The 19,176-nt window shown below is 35.9% G+C and overlaps 1 protein-coding gene across 1 annotated transcript; it reads left to right on the top strand.

Moving 5' to 3' along the window:
* The first annotated feature begins 4,176 nt into the window (after positions 1-4,176).
* Positions 4,177-17,679, top strand: LOC120525873 (pepsin A-like). Its single transcript, XM_039748529.1, has 9 exons — positions 4,177-4,229; positions 5,044-5,194; positions 7,600-7,717; positions 9,291-9,409; positions 9,548-9,747; positions 9,887-10,003; positions 14,727-14,853; positions 17,074-17,172; positions 17,484-17,679. Exons 1-9 carry the CDS (start codon positions 4,177-4,179, stop codon positions 17,637-17,639), a joined length of 1,140 nt encoding a protein of 379 aa, XP_039604463.1. The 3' UTR covers positions 17,640-17,679.
* The last annotated feature ends 1,497 nt before the right edge of the window (positions 17,680-19,176 follow it).

Here is a 19,176-nt window from a genome sequence, read left to right as displayed (position 1 = left end):
TTTAAAAAGGTAACCACATTGTATAATGTATAGCAAAATACCCGCGCTTCGCAGCGGAGAAGTAGTGTGTTAAAGAAGTTACACATATCTATATATATACATATACACATCTGCATATATATACATATTTACACATATCAACATATATATATATACATACATGCATACACACACACATATATATATATATATATATACACACAGACACATATATATATACACACATATATATATATACATATCTACATATATATATATACACACATTAATGCATACATACATATATATATACATATCTACATATATATATACTCTATATAGCAAAATCCCCGCACTTTGAAGCAACGAAGTACTGCTTTGAAATTTTTATTAAGAAGAAAAGAAAACCTTTTTAAACTGAAGGAAAATATACCAATAACTATCTGTTAAGGATCTATTTGCATACCACGTTGTCAGTACAGCAGTCCGGTTGTAATATGACCAAGCTGTGCACTGAGCTGACTTTTGAGAATGCAACGTATAGTTGTCCAGGAGAAAAGCATTGTTGCCTCATAACAATGGCAACCTTTTGTAGGGTCTGTCCCTGAGATTTATTAATTGTCATCGCGAAGCAGAGCCTTACTGGAAATTGGAGGCATCTGAATTAAAATGGGAGATCAGAGGGTATAACGGGGATGCGAGGAATACATTGAGTGTGGAGAAACTCTAGAGACAGCATGTGTATTAAATTGTGTTTTTTTCTGTGAGTATTTGGTGGCAGCGTGACGAAGTTGCTTCCGCAAGACCGTGTTAGCTGTGGAGCTCAGCTCGGAGCATATTCTTTTCCTACCTTGTCAATTGTGTAATGCGTCTTTTGAACAGGTTTGATTCATGGAAGTTATCACTCATACTGCATTCAGTCAGTTCATGTGAGCTGCTCTCTTGTGTGATGTTGCGATGTCCACGGCTTTATTTAATGTTAGCTAAGACCCGGCACTTAAAAGTTTCTCGCTACAGCAATTTTAACTCCGTTACAAAGGGATCCAAAGTCTCGTTTATACCTCGTGTCTTCTCATTGAACTTGTATCTCGCAAATAAAGTATTCGACGAAGGCATGACAAACTGCAGTGGGAGCGTGTCCATAAACTTAATTTAAACTTACGGTTTACACCGTGCTTTGTTTCCGCAGTAGCTGCACTTATGAATAAGCTTGTATGCGTTTTTCTTCGCCGCTCTTTGGGAGCTCTTCCTTGTTTTCTACGCACTGCGTTGACAGTCAGTTCACATGATTATGTGGGAGGCGTGATGATGTGACACGCAGCTCTGCCCCCACGGCCATCGAGCTAAAGTCCATTACAGTATATGGAGAAAAATAGGTTCCAGTTATGATCATTATGCATAGAATTTCGAAATGAAACCTGCCCAACTTTTGTAAGTAAGCTGTAAGAAATGAGCCTGCCAAATTTCAGCCTTCTACCTACACGGGAAGTTGGAGAATTAGTGATGAGTGAGTGAGTGAGTGAGTGAGTGAGTGAGTCAGTGAGTGAGTGAGTGAGGGCTTTGCCTTTTATTAGTATAGATATAACTGAAAATGTAAGTTGACACACTAAATAACTGTGTAACTGAAACTTTTTGTTTGGTATTTATATTTTGAAATAAACAATTGAAAATAATTTATAAATAAAGCGTATATGTATGCAATTCTATCAAAAAAATGAAAATGCTTCTCAGTCTAAAACAGCAGATGATCAGTATGAAATTATTTCTAACCAACCATACAAAAACACACGCACTTTCCGCCTCTACCAAAGCTCCACAGAAATCTGTGGTTAAAACAGCCTGAAAGTTATTCTTCTGCACGTTTCGGTAGAGGAGGCTTGCACAAGGAGCTCTAGACTGGTCTGTAATTATCTGACATTGTGGTCTCTCCCCTCATTGGATGTGTCTATTATGTCATTAGGACATGTGAAATTATTTTAACACTAGGTAGAAACTGATAACAATTACCCTTCTTCATATAAAGGCTTCATTTAAATTGTGAAAAACCACCAATTCAAACAAAATTTTTGTGACATATTGAAATCCTCCTATTCTGTGACTCTTTTCTCCTATTGGATGTAACAAATGTTTTTTAAAAGTTGTCAATGACTATATACCCATATGATGAGGATGGACTGGCAGTCTGGCCAAGGGCTCGTCCTGCCTTCTTCCCATTGCTTCTAGGATAAGATCCAGCATCTCCCACAACCCTGAACTGGATTAATTGGATCTGAGAATGTTCCATAATTTGTAAAGTCAATCTGACATTCCAGCTGTCAATGGACTGACAATGGTGTGGATCACATAAGTGAGAGATTTTCTCAGAGACATGGCACTAAACCTCCTAATTGAGACAGATATAAATGATAAATAAAGAACAAATCTAGAAAGAAACATATCTCCTAAGAAAGATGGGTGGAAAACAAAAATATCTGCAAAAATATCTGAATTGGGAGAAATTAGATTATCATGTGTGTTATTGTATTGACCCCCTTCTTTTTGAAACCCACTGCACACCCAACCTACCTGGAAAGGGGTCTCTCTTTGAATTGCCTTTCCCAAGGTTTCTTCAATTTTTTCCGTACAAGGGTTTTTTTGGGGAGTTTTTTCTTGTCTTCTTAGAGAGTCAAGACTGGGAGGCTGTCAAAAGGCAGGGCCTGTTAAAGCCCATTGCGGCACTTCTTGTGTGATTTTGGGCTACAGTATACAAAAAATAAATTATATTGTATTGTATGTGTGGTCGTCATGAGGGTTGTCCATTTCCTTCTACGTTACAGATAAGCTCCTTCTCTCTGGTCACTGAAGTCGTGAAGGGTCTGGAAGGGGCAGAGTCAATTGTTCTCACTGGGTGGTTTTTTTGTACTGTGGAGGAAAAGGAAGACAAGAAAGTTAGCAGATGCACCCCCTCTTGGTCTGGGGTGGAATTACATACCTGGGAGAAAACTGAAGGGTGACTCTTAGACACACATGCATAAGTTAAAACTATTTCTTTGACTAGCTGAAAGTCTGATAAAAATATTTTATATAGACTCCATGTTTCATGAGATTTCCAATAAATCATAATTAATTATAATTTTGAAATCACTACACAATCCTGAAAACATTCAGATCTAAATCAGTCAGTCAGTCATTTTCTGACTCACTTATTCCTGTACAGCAGGGATCCTCAATCACAGGATCCTTCAGTTTTACCTGTTACACCCTTAATTTTTCTTTTACTACTCGTAATCACCTTTGAGCTACACTTATGTAAAAAACCATGGGTATGGAAATAAGTATTGTTGTTATTGTTACTTTAAAAGTTGACTCATAGATGGATACGCTTCTAGAAAAAAGAAACACACCTGACTGGCAGTACTATTCAAGTATCCCATAGCATTCAACTATTGATCTTCTCACACAAAGACACATCCCACCATATTATGCTGCCATCTTTAACTTACATTGTTGACTTCAGGAAGATGGATCAATGGATTTGTGGTTTTTGCCATATACTGGTCATCAATCAGCATCAACAAGTAAAGGTTTATCAGATCACTAGATTCATACTTGATATCTTTAAGTCCAGTGCATCTGCACCAGCTTGTATTTTGTTGACAAAAGTTCTTTTGGGTTAATAGCAGCCATACCCTTGTCAGAAAGAACGAATGATGAGTTGAACACCTAATATCTTAACTTCAATAGCCATGAACTATTTCCTAATTTTAGTTTTTAATGCATTTCTTTAATTTTGTACACAGTTAAGAGGATGAAGAAATCAATTCACTGTGCTTTCTGTGATAAAGGAATAGATTCATTTTGATTTTCACTGTTGTTACCTCAAGGGAGGTCACCAGAACCGTACCAGTCTTGCCATGGAAGTTCTTACCATGGAGATAGCAGACATTTACATTTATAAAGCATTTTCCAAAGACACATTTGTACAACATATTCTGATACCAAAGTGTGATAATGAGTAGTCTAATCAAAAACCTTGTCATGACATTGAAGACTATGCCAGATAAAACAAGCATTATCAGAATACTTTATGTTCCTCTTGAGTTCATTGGTCTACTAAAGTAAATGTGCATTTTTTTTTAATTAAAAGCTAGTATAAAAGAGCTCCCACAATTTGCTTTATTGGAAAGTGTTGGTGTTCCTTTGGCTGAAACAACCAAAATGAAGCTGCTAGTATTCCTCGCCTTAATTGGGCTCTCTGAGTGCCTTGTCAAGTAAGTCAAAATACTTTCAAATTTTTTGATGGCAATGTTATAAAACATTGTAAGTTGAATTAAATCCAAAGTAGAGTTTCTAATGAGTCATACCATTACACAACTGTATTTGGACTCCAGGTTTTTGTGCATTCTCCTTCTCATGTTTGCTCAAAAATTCTTTTTTTCTGTTTCTTTGCTAATTTAAATTCTCTGCAGTTTTAATATTACTGTCGTGATAGGTGTTCCCTTTCTCTTCTTGTCACTTAAACTACGCGGTTTTTTTTAAAAACCAGATTAATTCAACATGTCAGACTTTGTTGAAAGTAGGAAATGTTGAGTGAGCACTTTGTAGCTTATGAATGTAAAATGAGGGAACTGAATGAGAGTTTCAAACTAGACTGACTTTTATTAATCGGCAAGAGATTGCTTGCACATTCTGAATGCATGTAATACAAGTAAGTGTACAATGACAGTAGCTTCCCATGATCAGGCAGCTTTACAAGAGCTAAAATACAATGATGATGAACTGTTACAAATTAATTAACAATATGCTTTGGGATAGTTTTAATTTTGTGAAACAAATTAAATTCAGCTTTTGTGTGGGCATTGAGTGTTACCTAGGGTGAGACAACATTACTCCCACTCATCAAAGAAAATCCAAAGGCTGGGAAATACAAGCAGTGTGAATGGCTTACATTTTTTGCTTGGACAGTTTTTGTTTTTTTATTCTAGAAGGGCTTGAATTTGATTATTTGAGGGCTAGTAAGAATTAGATATCAACTGAAATCTGTAACACAATGTTCACTTACTAAACATTTGAACCTCTTTCTAGGCTCCATCTGCAGAAAGGCAAGACAGTGAGAGAAATCCTTAAGGAAAAGGGCCTTCTGGATGACTTCCTGAGGAAACATCCCTATAACCCACTGTCCAAATTTCAGGGCTATGGCGTGGTTTCAAATGAACCTATGACCAACTATTTGGATGTAAGTACGGTTTGTTAAGATATGTGGATTTGAATGAGCAAATAAATAAATCTCTGTCATCCTAGAATAATATTATACTGTAAATAATCATGCTGAATAGTGCAAATCTGAAGGAAATACAGAAGCTATTAGACTTGCACCAAGAATAAGAGAAACAATATTGTGTGTGATAGGCCTTATAGTGAAGTCAACACAAATGTTACTTACACATTTTAAAAACAGAGAGATAAAAGCACAAAAAAGGTTAAATATAACTTTCTTAATATGACTCAGGAAGCAAGTTGTGAGATTATATTTGAACATAGAGCTTTGCTTTTAGTGCAAAGGAGAGAATTAAAGGCATGGAGGACCACAGTGTTGAAAATGCTTCAGTGAGAGGAGATTTCAGACTTTTATCATATAGTCATCATAAAGTATAGTACCCACTACCCACATTAAATAAACACAGTCTCCTAAGAGAAAAGTGCCTGCTCTGCCCTTTTATATACATATTACAAGAACAGTCCAACCTGTCACTGATATGGAACCCCAAGTACTTGTAGCAGAGCACCACCTCTATACATCCCAGACATGCTGGCTCTTTGGTACACCAGTTCCTTGGTTTTGCTGATGTTAAGATGCTGACAATTCTTTCTGCCCAAACAAAAACAGTTCTCCACCTAACTCCTCTACTCTGTCTCATCCCTTTTACCAATACACACCATATGTGCAGAGTCATCTGAGAATTTGTGCAAGTGACATGACCTGATGCTCTATTTATAGTCTGAGGTGTATAGAGTGAATAGGAAAGGAAACAGGACCGTTCCTTGTGATACCCTATTTTACAACACATTACAGTTAATTATACTGATTAATAATATACAAAATATTATTAAATGAAATCATTCAACAGATTTTAATTATTCATTTAATTAAATTTCCTTAACACTTATTTGTGTACATAAATATTATATAAGTTAATGCACTTGATTTATTATAAACATACAGTACAACTGATATATTGTATTGAAAACTCTTCCAATTGAGCGATTTTGTGTGGTATCACTAAAGTGTAATGTACCTTGAAGTACTGACTTCCCGATTTCATTAAAATGAACACATAACAAATTAAAGACATATAATATTACATCATATCCAGATCATAGCATATTTCAACTTTCCTACCTTTCAACAAGCTGAGTTAATTGAGGACAGCACATAAAATGCTAAAAGCTTGGCTTATATGTTCCTTATAAAGCAAGAAAATGTTTACATTTTTAATTTTATTTTCTTTTTATTAATTTTATTTAATACAAGATACAGTATCTTCCAATTGTGTTACGGTAGGTGGGTCAGATTCTTTCGATTTAGTCAAGATAAGACAGTATAGTAACTTTGCAGTACCACAGTAGTTTATTCTTTAAGCACGAAGAATGTGTTATTACATTGTATGCACTGAATACCGAAATACTCTAAAAAGATGTACACATTGTTGAAGAATGTTCATTTTAACACTAGTAGCTCTCCAAACTAATGTAGGATCAAAGCATAGCAATTCTTAAGGTATTATCTAACACATTCAATCAGGTTGCTAAAGTGAAATAGTTCACAAATTATGACTGATATGTATATGAACTTCTGTGAGACAGTTAAAGAAAAGTGATCTACTATAAGCTGCTGTGGAAGGTCATTAACTGGAAACAGTATTGTTTTAATTAATCCTGAGCCTTAATAGTTTTAGAACTTCTCCAGTACATTTAGTATATTAAGAACTGACAATTATGAATCACTAATATCATCTGCATACATTCCCCAAAAATCTGATTCTTTATGGCATAGGATGGCTGGAGGCTCAAAGGCAATGGTAAATAGAATTGAGGATAAAGAACACCCCTCTCTTGTGACAAGTTCTAAAACAAAGAATGAATAATTCATGTTATTTGCAAAAACTCAAGTTTTTGGACTAGAATAAAATTATTTAATGCATGCAGGTCTACTACGTCCATTGCATATTGAGCCAAATAGCTAACCCTGTTCAACTCTATCAAAGGGTTTTCCTGATAGAAAGATTGCAAGATTTAAGGAAGCTCTAGTTGTGCTGAAGTATATACTGTACAATATTACATTAAAATATGTTGGGGATTCAATAACAATTATCTGCTTTTAAGAAATATGTTTGATGTTGTAAAATAAAGAAGTATGCACTCTCTGTATTCTGTTTTCAACAACTTAGGCCAGAATCTCATTCTAAGATTTCTGTTAAAGCCTATAATCCTAAAAAATGAAGTCTGTTTGCTTACTAGGTACAGTTCAATCATAAATTTAATTTTGTATAATGATGAACCGCAAGTTATGTTGATCTAGCAGAATGTATTAAATTTTATATCCAATTTCATCTCATTTTGTGTCTTGTCTTGATATTGCAGATGTCTTATTTTGGAACCATCTCCATTGGAACCCCACCTCAGAGTTTCACAGTTATCTTTGATACTGGATCTGCTAACCTGTGGGTTCCCTCTGTTTACTGCAACAGCCAGGCCTGCAGTAAGTAATAGCAGTAGAACCAGCGTGACAACAAACCATTTAAAATTAGTTTCCAGTTAGCTTAAGCTTGTCCATTACCCATATGCTCCTTCATTAACTTTGCATATCCCTTTAGAGTCCAGCTGCAGCTCTCCACATCTCTGCTCCAGTGACAAGCCAAGCAAACTGCACACCCTTGATAATGTTTAGCTGTCTTTACTTTACATGTCAGTTCCATTCGGCAACATGCCCAGTCTTTTGTTTTCTTGTCATCATACTATATCCAATACTTACTTACCACATTATTCTCATAAAACAGCCTTTCACTAAGGTTAGGGTTGTCGCAGGGTTATCATGCTCAAGAGTAATGATGACTATCAAGTAGGCCTGTTTTGCAATAGGTGTGTTCTGCAGTAGTGTATGTGGTGCTGTTATATACCATTACAGGTCACAGCCAGATCCTTTTTGGAGTTTGCTCAGTGTGACCTTTGTGAGCGAAACATGACTGTTCAGTGGAGCTCCAGAATCAATGCTGTGTCTCAAAAATCCTTATTGTTACTGTTGATCAGTTAATATTTATGTAGTTATCAACTCCTGTTTATCTTTAGAAATGCTCTTCTGCTTCTCACTTTAATTAACATTTAATAAGCTAAGTTGTTAAAATGCATTTGTATATGCATGTAAGCTAAACATACCTGCATTAAAAGCAATCATGCTTAGACACCACAATATCTTATTGTTCATAAATTGTTTAAAACTCTAATTACAAGTGGGATCTAGTAATTCCAAAGAAACAGATGAGAAGACCTGACTATTTTAACTGCATTCCCAAGTCTGCTATTTAGAAGATAATAAGTCCTGTGATGCCACACACTGTATTAAGTGTGACCATATACTGTGTTCGCCTTAGATACTGGAAAACAGCAGTGCATCACCAACAGACAAAACAATATGGCAAAACTGATAAATAAAAAAACAGCACAGAACTGGCTTAAACATGACTCAAGTGACACAATATAAACAGCACGTGCATGTCAATATACAGAATAACCGAGAACTCTTATTGGTTTTCTCACTTAGTGCTGTGTCTGTACAGCATGTGTACAATTGGCATTGACCGGTGCACAGTGATAAACAGATTTGCAGATTTTTCCTTTATTATCCAGTAAACTTGATGTCACATGGAGAATTATTACACTGCATTCTCAACATCAGAATGCAGTTCAGCTCAATGACATTTGTTTCAGCATGGCACAGCTGATTAAAGAATCAACATTGTATACATTATAGTTTAAAAAAAAACTACAACCTCAATAGCAATCAAATTTTTTATTATATACTGTGAGGAAGAAAATGGCAGGACTCAAATATATCAAGATCTTGTTACTGCATCATACCCACAACTGTCGGGATAGACCCCAGTGTGCTATTGCCTTAATGTATATACTGTAAGTAGGTTACAAAAAAGCGACAAGGTTGAATACATGGCTGTCACCTATAGATTCAGTCCTTTCACTGAGTTTTAGTTTTCTCTGGTGTTTTCTAGACCAGTATAGCACAGTTTGAGTGGTCATTTTTCCTTTGTGTATTGCAGGTAATCACAACAAATTCAACCCAAGTCAATCCCAAACCTATCAGGCTACCAGCACTTCTGTCTCTATCCAGTATGGCACTGGAAGCATGACTGGCTTTTTGGCCTATGACACTGTAGATGTGAGTAAGCATTATTTTGATTAAATAACCTAATTTGATGTACTCTTTGAAAAAACAATAAAATGAAAAAATCAGAAGATCTTCACTTTATAATAGATTTTTTTCATTCATCCTATGTTTTTTATTGCACTTTTTCAGGTTGCAGGCATTAATGTGGCTAACCAAATCTTCGGCTTGAGCACCTCTGAGCCTGGCTCCTTCCTCTATTATGCTCAGTTTGATGGCATTTTGGGACTGGCTTACCCCTCAATCTCCTCTTCAAGTGCCACACCTGTCTTTGACAACATGATGAGCCAGAATCTGGTGAACCAGGACCTGTTCTCTTTCTACCTCTCTCCGTAAGGAATTCACCTAGCTGTGCATTTTTAAGCTTTTAATTTTAAATTCTTTTAGCATTACTATGCTTCATTATAAGAACTGCTTCTGAATGTAATCATGTCCTCACTCCAAATCGGTATGGCTCTTTTCTTATTCTAGTGATGGTCAGTCTGGCAGCGTAGTGACCTTTGGTGGTGTCGATCCAAATTACTACAGTGGCAGCATCAACTGGGTGCCCCTCACATCTGAGTCCTACTGGCAAATCCAGGTTGACTAGTAAGTAATACAATTGCCCGTGGCAGAGAAAATTACATAAATTAACATACATAAATTACAGTTATGAATGGCCTTGGTTTCAATTGAGCCTTTTTAGGAATCCATTTAATTTCAACAGTACTTAATTTCTGTTTTGATATTGTTTTTTCCAAAAATATTTTTATAATATTATTTGTAATACTGCTTTTACTAATATGACAAAAATGCCGGGTGCAAGGTAACTTACAGTAAAAGAAAGGTGATGTGCTGTCATAGCACAGAGATTTTTAATTTAGGGTCAGCAGATGAGGTGATGTCAAAAAATATATGTAGGGGTCATTACCAAAAAGGCAAACTGATTTTTCACCAAGCCAGAAGGTCTACCCAAGAACTAAAATCAAAAAGCAAAAATTGGTCAAAAGCTGTTATAAGAATTGCACAGGAAAGGTTAAAAGAATCCAAAAACACGTCTAAACAGCACATAAATAAGAGCATATATAGTTTTGTCTTGTATAGTGGCATGCATCATGCTTTCTTTAGGAATTCTGGGAAGTTACCTTTGCAATGGCTAATGTGAAAATCCCAAAATGCCACCGTCTGTCAATTTTTAAGATGAAATTGCTGAGAGACAAAAAATTTTGCAGCTTCTTCAACAAATGATACAAACCAAAATAAATGTAAAAATCAAATTCCCTGGCTTTAGAAACCCCTGAATAGCCCAACAAACTCCCCAGAAAAGTCACAAAGAAATGAATGCAATGCACCAATCATATCAGTTGCCAGCTTCGATAGTGTTGCAAGGTACAATGTTTTAGGTGGTGATGTCTGGAGAACATTCATGAACATCAGTTAGTCTCTAGGGGGCCCGCCTAACTGCATTATATTCTTTGACAACATTCTATCACTTTTTTGCTCCTTTTAGAGCGTTAGAGGTTTGAGAGGAAAAGAGATGAATGACCCCAGCCCACATCGACATCCTGCATGTGTGTCAGGGTTTGCAATCACAAAATAATAGTAAAATAATTATTTTCTTTATACAGTACATCAATCTTGTAAACAAATTGGTAAAACTGTAATGCGCAAGGCAGTTCTACATCATACTGCATCCAAAAACAAAATGCCGAAAGGGAAGGGGAAATCATAGAAAAAAACTTTTAAAAACAAAAGTCTTTACTGACTCGGAGAGAGACAATTTGTTGCTTTGAATGATAAGGACTGAGAGGTGAACGTAGTTAGAAACAATACTGAAAGTCAAACTGACCTGTCGTCAAACACAAACTGCTAATCAAATTCAGAAACCTATAACACAAAGTATATTTTTTAACCAGGAAAACAACAATTGAGAATTAATTTTGCTTGCTAAACAGGGATCATCTATCATTCTCGGATAGCAACAGAATGTCAGGGAGGACCTTTTATCCTGTTGCTTTAATGACAAAAAACGTGTAGCCCATTCCAGGTAGTTCTGGGAATGATTGCCTAGGAAAGACTTAACAACTTTGCTCTAAAATGGTGCCCCCAAAACAAAACAAAGATAGTGTTGCAAAATCAAATTCAACTCTTAAATAAACCAAGAACATAATGTTAAATGCATAATCCTAGGGACCATTAACCGTATAAACACAAATTATTCATTTAGGTAAACTTGCGAAAACCTAACAAAAGCACTGGTCATAACAGAATCAAATAATCAAGAATTATAATCCAAATACTTTAAATAAGGAACTAAAAAATTAATATCCACTAAGGCAAAGAAATCCACAATCCAAAATTAGCTCTAAAATATGAAGCAAAAGGTCAAAATCTGTAAACTGTTATGAAAAACATTAAAAGGCTATTAGACTTATGAATAACAGAATGGGGGTTTTGCCCCTCCAACCATCAAAAAAATTAAACAACATAATTAATAGAACACAAAAAGAATATATTAAAGCTAACAGAAGAAATTAACAAAAGAAAAAATAAACAATAATTAACCAATTAATGCAGTTTAACCGTAAACAGAAGAGGTCAGGAAATGCATTAAAAAAAGGACAAAATCCCAGGATGAGACCCACAGCAGAACTTAACATCTGCAACTAACCTTGTGTTTCTCTCATGACAGCAGCTGATAATTTTGATATTATAATTATTAACTTTTTATTTAATATATCAGGGGCAACTCTATATTCCGAATTGAACAGGAATAAAAAGGTCAGATGAGCTCGAAATAAATAAAAATTGCATTTTATTTCATAGGCACATTGTGCCTTCCTACCCTTTCACAGATACTCTAGCCATAATAAGCTCAGCTGAGCCTTTGGGCTAACTCACTTCTCAAATTTCTAGGCTCTGAAGTGACCAAATGAGTCGCATCATGTATTCTTAGACCAGATTAGGTAAACTTTATTAATCCCATGGGGAAACTCAGATGCATATAGCAGTGAAACATAAAAAACAAGGATACATTCTCACAGGACAAATAATATAGTCAATCAATCAATCAATCAAAAAATAAATAAATAAAAACGTATTGTTTAGATATTCAAAATGATCTTAAAGAGTAGGTCAGGAGGAAGCACTGAATTCCCTGACAGCAGTGGACCCCAAAGACCCCCAGAGGCGCTTCTTAGCACATCGTGGTGGAATGAACCTGTAGCTAAAAGTGCACCAAGAGAGCAGCTCCTGGAGGGGATGAAGAGGACTTTTTATGAAGGCTTTCAATTTTGCCATCACCATCTTTTCCACATCACCTGCTAGTGTGTCCAGGGTTCACCTTGTGATGGAGCAGGCCTTCGTTCAGATATTGTGCTTCTTTTGAGCTCAAGTTGCTTCCCTATGAGACTGCAGGCAAGAACACCACATTAGCTACTATGGACTGGTAGAACATTTCCAGCAGGTTACTGCACACATCAAAAGACCTGAGTTGCCATAGCAAGTTCAATCTGCTCCTGGCCCTTCTTATACAGTGTCAATGTATTCTCAAACAAGTCCACTTTGTTGTTCATGTGAACCCCCAGTTAATTGTAGCTCTGCCCCACTTCTATGTCCTCCAGGTTGTTGTCTGTGAACCATAAGACAAAGTCCTCCACAACCTCCCTGCTCTCTGACTCATTTTCATTAATGCAGCCTATAATGGAGGGGTTGGTGATTCTAAATTGGCCCTAGTGTGTGCTTGGTGTGTGGATGTGTTTGTGTGTGTCCTGCGGTGGGTTGGCACCCTGCCTGGGATTGTTTCCTGCCTTGTGCCCTGTGTTGGCTGGGATTGGCTCCAGCAGATCCCCGTGACCCTGTGTTCAGATTCAGCGGGTGGGAATATGGATGGATGGATGGATAATGGAGGGGTTACCTGAAAATTGCTATAGGTGGCAAGGGCTGGTATTGTGCTGGAAGTCTGTTATTTAGAGGGTGAACAGGAAGAGAGACAGGACAGTTCCTTGAGGTGCCTCAGCATTACACACCATTATTTCTTACACACAGTCTCTCTGTCCTGGATAAAGCATCAAGGGAAGTTATGAGGTGCCATAAAACGTTTTGAGGATGCTGTTGTCAGTCCAACTCACAATCCCCATTAACTAAGTCTCCCTAAAGGGTTATAATTTGCTTAATATTTAAATATTTTTAAATTAAATTAAGTCATTTCTTGAAAATTTTGCTTGCTAATGTTGGCTTATAGTTAAGTATGCCTAAAATAACATTTAATATACGAGGGATGTTCAAAAATTTTCCGCACCTTTATATTTTCATTGGAAACGGTGAAGGCAGAGGAGTAGTAATTGAGTATTAAAAAGTTGGCATGACTCTGGGAAAATTGCATTGCAAATGAAGGTGACTATGTAGAAAAGTGATGTAATTTGTTTTTGGAATTCCTAATGTATAGAGTTAAAAAAAGTGCAGAAAGTTTTTTAACATCCCTCGTATAATCCAAAGTTATGCTTATTGTCATTTATAATGAAACATTAATTAAAGGGTTCTTTAACCATCTTTGGCAGAACTTTGTTCTGTCATATTCCTGCTTCCTGTTCCACAGTTGAATTTCTACACACAAATAAACAACCCTCAGTTTCTTTTCGTGCATCATTTACTTTCTGCACTGGTGACATTTATTGGCTAGTGGATCTAAATATGGCGTCATGAAGATTCTTTTGGCAGTGGACTCTATCGAGACTCTGTCTGGGTGGCTGATTTTACTACTGCCCCTGTGACATTTTGTTTCTTTGACCACATGCTGGAAATGTCTTTCTCCAGTAAGGTCCCAATAATGGCTTTCTCTGTTTACTCCTTTCTTTGTGTATCAGAAGAATTTGTGCTGTGTTATCCAAGGTATCACTTCATTAAGATTTATTCTTAACCATGCATTTTTATTTGCTACAGATTACAGCAGTCAGGTCAGTATTATCAAGTCAGTATTATCAGTTTAGGCATATTGTGTTGGCCTATTATTATCTTCTTATCTGAAGATCAGGTAGTATTGTTATGAGTAAATGATGGACGAATTGAGGCAATCCCCACAATTTCACAAATATTTTCTTACAAGTGTACAGAAAAGCATTTTTCTCAACTCTAACACAATGACTCCTTACTCATTTAAAAAGGTAGCTGTCCCCAATAACCCTGCAACACATAAAAAGCAGAGTGAAAATACTATTAATTGTGATGTTTTTAAGTTAGGTTTATTCTTTTCAAAAAACAAAGTTAAGATTTCTGCCATGTACAAAGAACTAAGCATTGACATTGAAATTCTGTATCTTGTTTTGTGTTTTAGCATTCAGGTGAATGGACAAACAGTTGCCTGCTCTCAGGGATGCCAAGCCATTGTTGACACTGGAACGTCACTCCTGTCTGGACCCCCGACTCCAATCTCTAACATTCAAAATGCAATTGGCATCTCGGTGAGTTGAGTTTTAGGTTTGTTAAATTAGAAAATGCAGTGATAAAGAATGACCCAGACGAAAGAAAAAAGACTCTGTTGACGTTTTGTCCCGATATGATGCCCCTAGAATAATTCTGAATATTCAATAACAACACGTTTATGATAGATTCATATTTAATCTTACTCTAACTTTAACTGCAGATAAAGCATAACTTTATTTTGTCATTCATTGATTCATTCACCATACTTGTTTTCTTCAACACAGAATTCTCAGGACTGAGACAAAGCAACACTCTTTATTTATATAACACATTTTCATACATGAAAGAATATCAAGGAGCTTTACAATAATAACAGATACATAAAGAGGATTGCAACAAAAAAGTGACATGCTAAAGAACAATTATTTCTAAAGGATGAGAAAATAAAAGTACATTTTAATAAACAAATGCTATGGTCTGATTGACTGGGATAAAATAAGAAAACCAAAAAATCCAGCTAATCCAGATAGTCTTGTATAGCTTTCTGCACAACCCTGGGAAGAACAGACATCCATCACAGGGCATATACTACATTCACTTACCTGAACAATTCAACAACATCATTTGTTGTGGACACCGTGCAATGTGCCCACAGTTTTTGACTATTAAATTATATTGTTTATGGGATGGATGCTGGAAAGACATATAGTCAGAAAACGGTTTAGAGTTGAAAGTGGCAGGGCAATATGGCCTGTCACAACCATTTAGTGATTCCGAAATCCAAAACATCCTATACTGACATTGAGATTTCTCCTATCTAGAACTTTCTTTCTTTTTTTCATCACCTTGATGAATAGTTTGTATAACAATTTCATGGATTCAAGTATCTTTATTAGCTGCAGCCCTCTGACGTCACACACAACCACAGTGATGGTCAAATGCAAGTAACTGGTATGACGACACTGCAAAAAATGAGATCTAAGCAAGTGAAAAGTATTTATATAATGACATTAAATCTTACTGTCCTTATTGTAAGAATTATCAAATTGTTATAAACTTTGTATTTACGATTATTTAGCTTACTTTAATAAATCTTGTCAGGTAAATTTTGCAGTACTTTTTTCTCATGACACAAATCCATGGGGCCTCCCTCCTCACCTGGTGTGATAGACTTTGCAGTCACATGGCGCCTTCCTTACTTCCAAACTCAGTATTTGAAGCGGGAAAAAAGAAAATCAATGAAATAGTGAGGGGAATAGACTTTTATTTCAATAAAAAAAAACTAAAGATGGAAAACTCACTCCATTTGACTTTCTGGTGGCCAGAACTCCTTTATACATTTTAACATGTCTATAAACATATCTCCATTTGGAGTGAATGTTTCACCACATGAATTCTGTGAGGTAAGACTCCAAATGGTGGCGAGCACTCCCTCTGTGTCTCTTGTTTCTCCACTTTTCTGACCCCCACAGTCTTTCAACGGTTTGTGTGTGCGAGCCGGTTCATCGGGTGGTTTTGGGACACTGCCTTTCTATAGGAATAATATCTGTGTCCTGAAGAAAGGACATGGATGTCTCCTTGCTGGTTGGTAGTTCCCAGTTTTTCATTGTTCTGAGGTACACTGCACTATCAAAGAGATAACGTGAAAAGATTAGTGGCAAGGAATTAACTGTCAACATGGCCTGCAGGGCACGTGTGACTCGCAGTGGAAGACAGTGGGGGTAGCGGGTAGCGGCCCCACTGAATTGTGTCACAATAATAGAAAAGTACCGATTTGTGCTAAATAAACACATAACAACTGCCATTTCAAGTTTTATGGATATGATATGGCCACAGCTGTGTGATACCATAAGCAAAATGGTGAATATCGTTAAAGAAAACAAAATGACATCATGGTAAATAATAATAATTATTAAAACCACAGGAAAATAATATGAAAAACATAACATTAACAAAATACATGTATGATCATTTTCAGTTAACGTGAATGTCTTTAGGATGTGAGGGAAATGGGAGAATCGCAATTTTCTTCAAAAACTGAAGTTACAAGGGTATTTACAGCAAGCAGTACAAACATTGTATTGGACCAGTTGATACATGTAATGTTTTAGTTGTCTTGGAACAGAGGAAACTGGACAACTCTCACAGAAATATTACATCCGTCCTATTCAAACTGTTCATTTACTGTGGAAGGGATCACATCTTCAGTCATATGTTCTCCGCTCTCCATCCTAAAAAACCTCTTCTTTCATTTGCAGTACAACGTCAACTGCCAGAATATTCCCAACCTGCCTGAGGTTATCATTGGAATCAATGGAGTCCAGTATCCTCTGCCTGCTTCTGCATACATTATCCAGGTATGATAGCCTTTTCAGTTCACATTTTATTATATAGTAATGAATCCCAAGAAATAATAAATCTAATGATCCCCATTTATAAATTGTTTAATAAATGGAATCAAAATGTTCAGATAGAATAATGTCACAATATATTCATTAAATGCAGCAAAATTGCAAAAACAAATACATGGAATAAGTTCATTATTATTTTAAGCTGATTTTCACAGTCGTTAACTGGAAGTGTGGTTACACTCTCCTAAGTCAAATGCTAAAAGTACTATTTTCCCACATTTTTTAAAGAATTTATACTTTCCTCTTTTAAATTGCAGAGTGATGGTGGCCAAGAGTGCACCAGCGGTTTCCAGTCCATGGATATTCCAACATCCTCTGGAGAACTTTGGATCCTGGGTGACGTCTTCATCAGAGTCTATTACTCTATTTTTGACAGAGCAAATAACATGGTTGGCCTGGCTCAAGCAGTTTAAATTAATCAACACTTACCTATAACACACCATGGAGCTTCTTTAAAATGGACCCACCTCTCTTCATGCAAATTCCTACATTACCTTCATTAGTATGTGTGACAAATCTTGAATATGTTCTGGTTAATGAGTAAATGTGTTATTCTGTAGAACTGATTAAAATAAATATAAGTATTAAACAAAATTGTGGTGTGTATTTTATTTTTTATCTATGACCCTCAAGTCTTTGGTTGACATGGTATAAAACAAAAAGTCATACAATATTCATTATCTAAGGATCATTCTATTAGTTTTGTTATTGATGCAAAAATTACAAGAATCTGCTAAAACATAGGCTACCTTTGCATAAAAAATATGGTAATTTTAAGTTTTTTACCATATATGCAATTTTTTACAAAATTTAACCTTGACAATCATGCAGCAAACATACATTGATTCTGTTTTAGCAAGTATGCCAAATATTTTAAGCTAAATTTTATAGTGATCCTCACTTTAAGCTATTTGTCCTTTGTTTATTATTTTTTATTACTTTATGGACAGCATTGTCCATTGTTTTCAGTGATCCAAAATGGTGTAGACCTGTTCATGTCACTGTGTGTGTGGCCACAGGGGTCAGGCCACAAAATAACAAAATTATTCAGCAAGTGCAAAGAGGCAAAAATCCATATTAACATGAGAACATGTGAACTGCATGGCAGAATGCACCTCCAATGGAAGTGAATGCAGCAAAACTGCACAAAATAATGAGAAATAGCATTTTTAGCTTGCAATTATACACTTCTACTTGGCATGTCTTCACATCACAAGTGTAGATGTCCCATTTAAGCAGTACAGTATAGTGCAATTCTGTCAGCTGTTCAAATGTTCTCTTTACACAGTGGAAACTATGCCAGTGCGCAAGAAATGAAAACTCATTTAATTTAAAAAACAATCTGAAAGTATTATTATAATTGTATTATTTTGAATAACTTCCTGTGGGTTTTCATTACTAAGCTGGGGGACAAGCTGTCATTCTTTATATAGGTTTCGGCTATGGACCACTGAGTTACATTACACTGTATATCCTTACAGCTTCATGAAGACAATATTATAAATACTGAATCAAAAGACTGAAAATTTTAAAAACTCCATGAGAAAAGAAGGACTATGAGATTTTCATTTTTGGATGAATTATTATTTGAAGTAAGCCACAATGAATACTTAACATTTAAAAGCAGATTTTTCTCATAACTGCTTAATGAATCTCACAAGCTACTCACTTGACGTTCACCCTAATCTTGAAAAATATTTACTGCTGTGTTCTTCTTATTGAACAAAAAGTATTGAATCAAAGTAAACAAGCTCCAGAATAAAGTTTTATTAGTATTGTGCGATGGCTTTACCACTTTAAGATATCCATGAGTGGCCCAGAAATTAATTGCAAAAAAGGTACCACCATTTTGTTCCATAGTGAGTCCAAGACACTTTTAGAAAGCTGTGCATCCATTTATCCATCCATTTTCCAAACTTGCTTATCCTGAGCAGGGTTGAACTGAAGCTG

The sequence above is a fragment of the Polypterus senegalus genome, chromosome 3 (assembly GCF_016835505.1).
Source record: "Polypterus senegalus isolate Bchr_013 chromosome 3, ASM1683550v1, whole genome shotgun sequence".
NCBI lineage: Eukaryota > Metazoa > Chordata > Cladistia > Polypteriformes > Polypteridae > Polypterus > Polypterus senegalus.
This window is presented reverse-complemented; position numbering and strand designations above follow the sequence as displayed.

What these genes read in the sequence shown, in the direction of transcription:
- LOC120525873 (XM_039748529.1), top strand. Translation starts at nt 4,177, where the DNA reads ATGAAGCTGCTAGTATTCCTCGCCTTAATTGGGCTCTCTGAGTGCCTT. An exon ending in TGGCCTATGACACTGTAGAT is followed by an intron (nt 9,410 to 9,547) that starts GTGAGTAAGCAT and finishes GCACTTTTTCAG; the next exon opens with GTTGCAGGCATTAATGTGGC. An exon ending in AAAATGCAATTGGCATCTCG is followed by an intron (nt 14,854 to 17,073) that starts GTGAGTTGAGTT and finishes TTTCATTTGCAG; the next exon opens with TACAACGTCAACTGCCAGAA.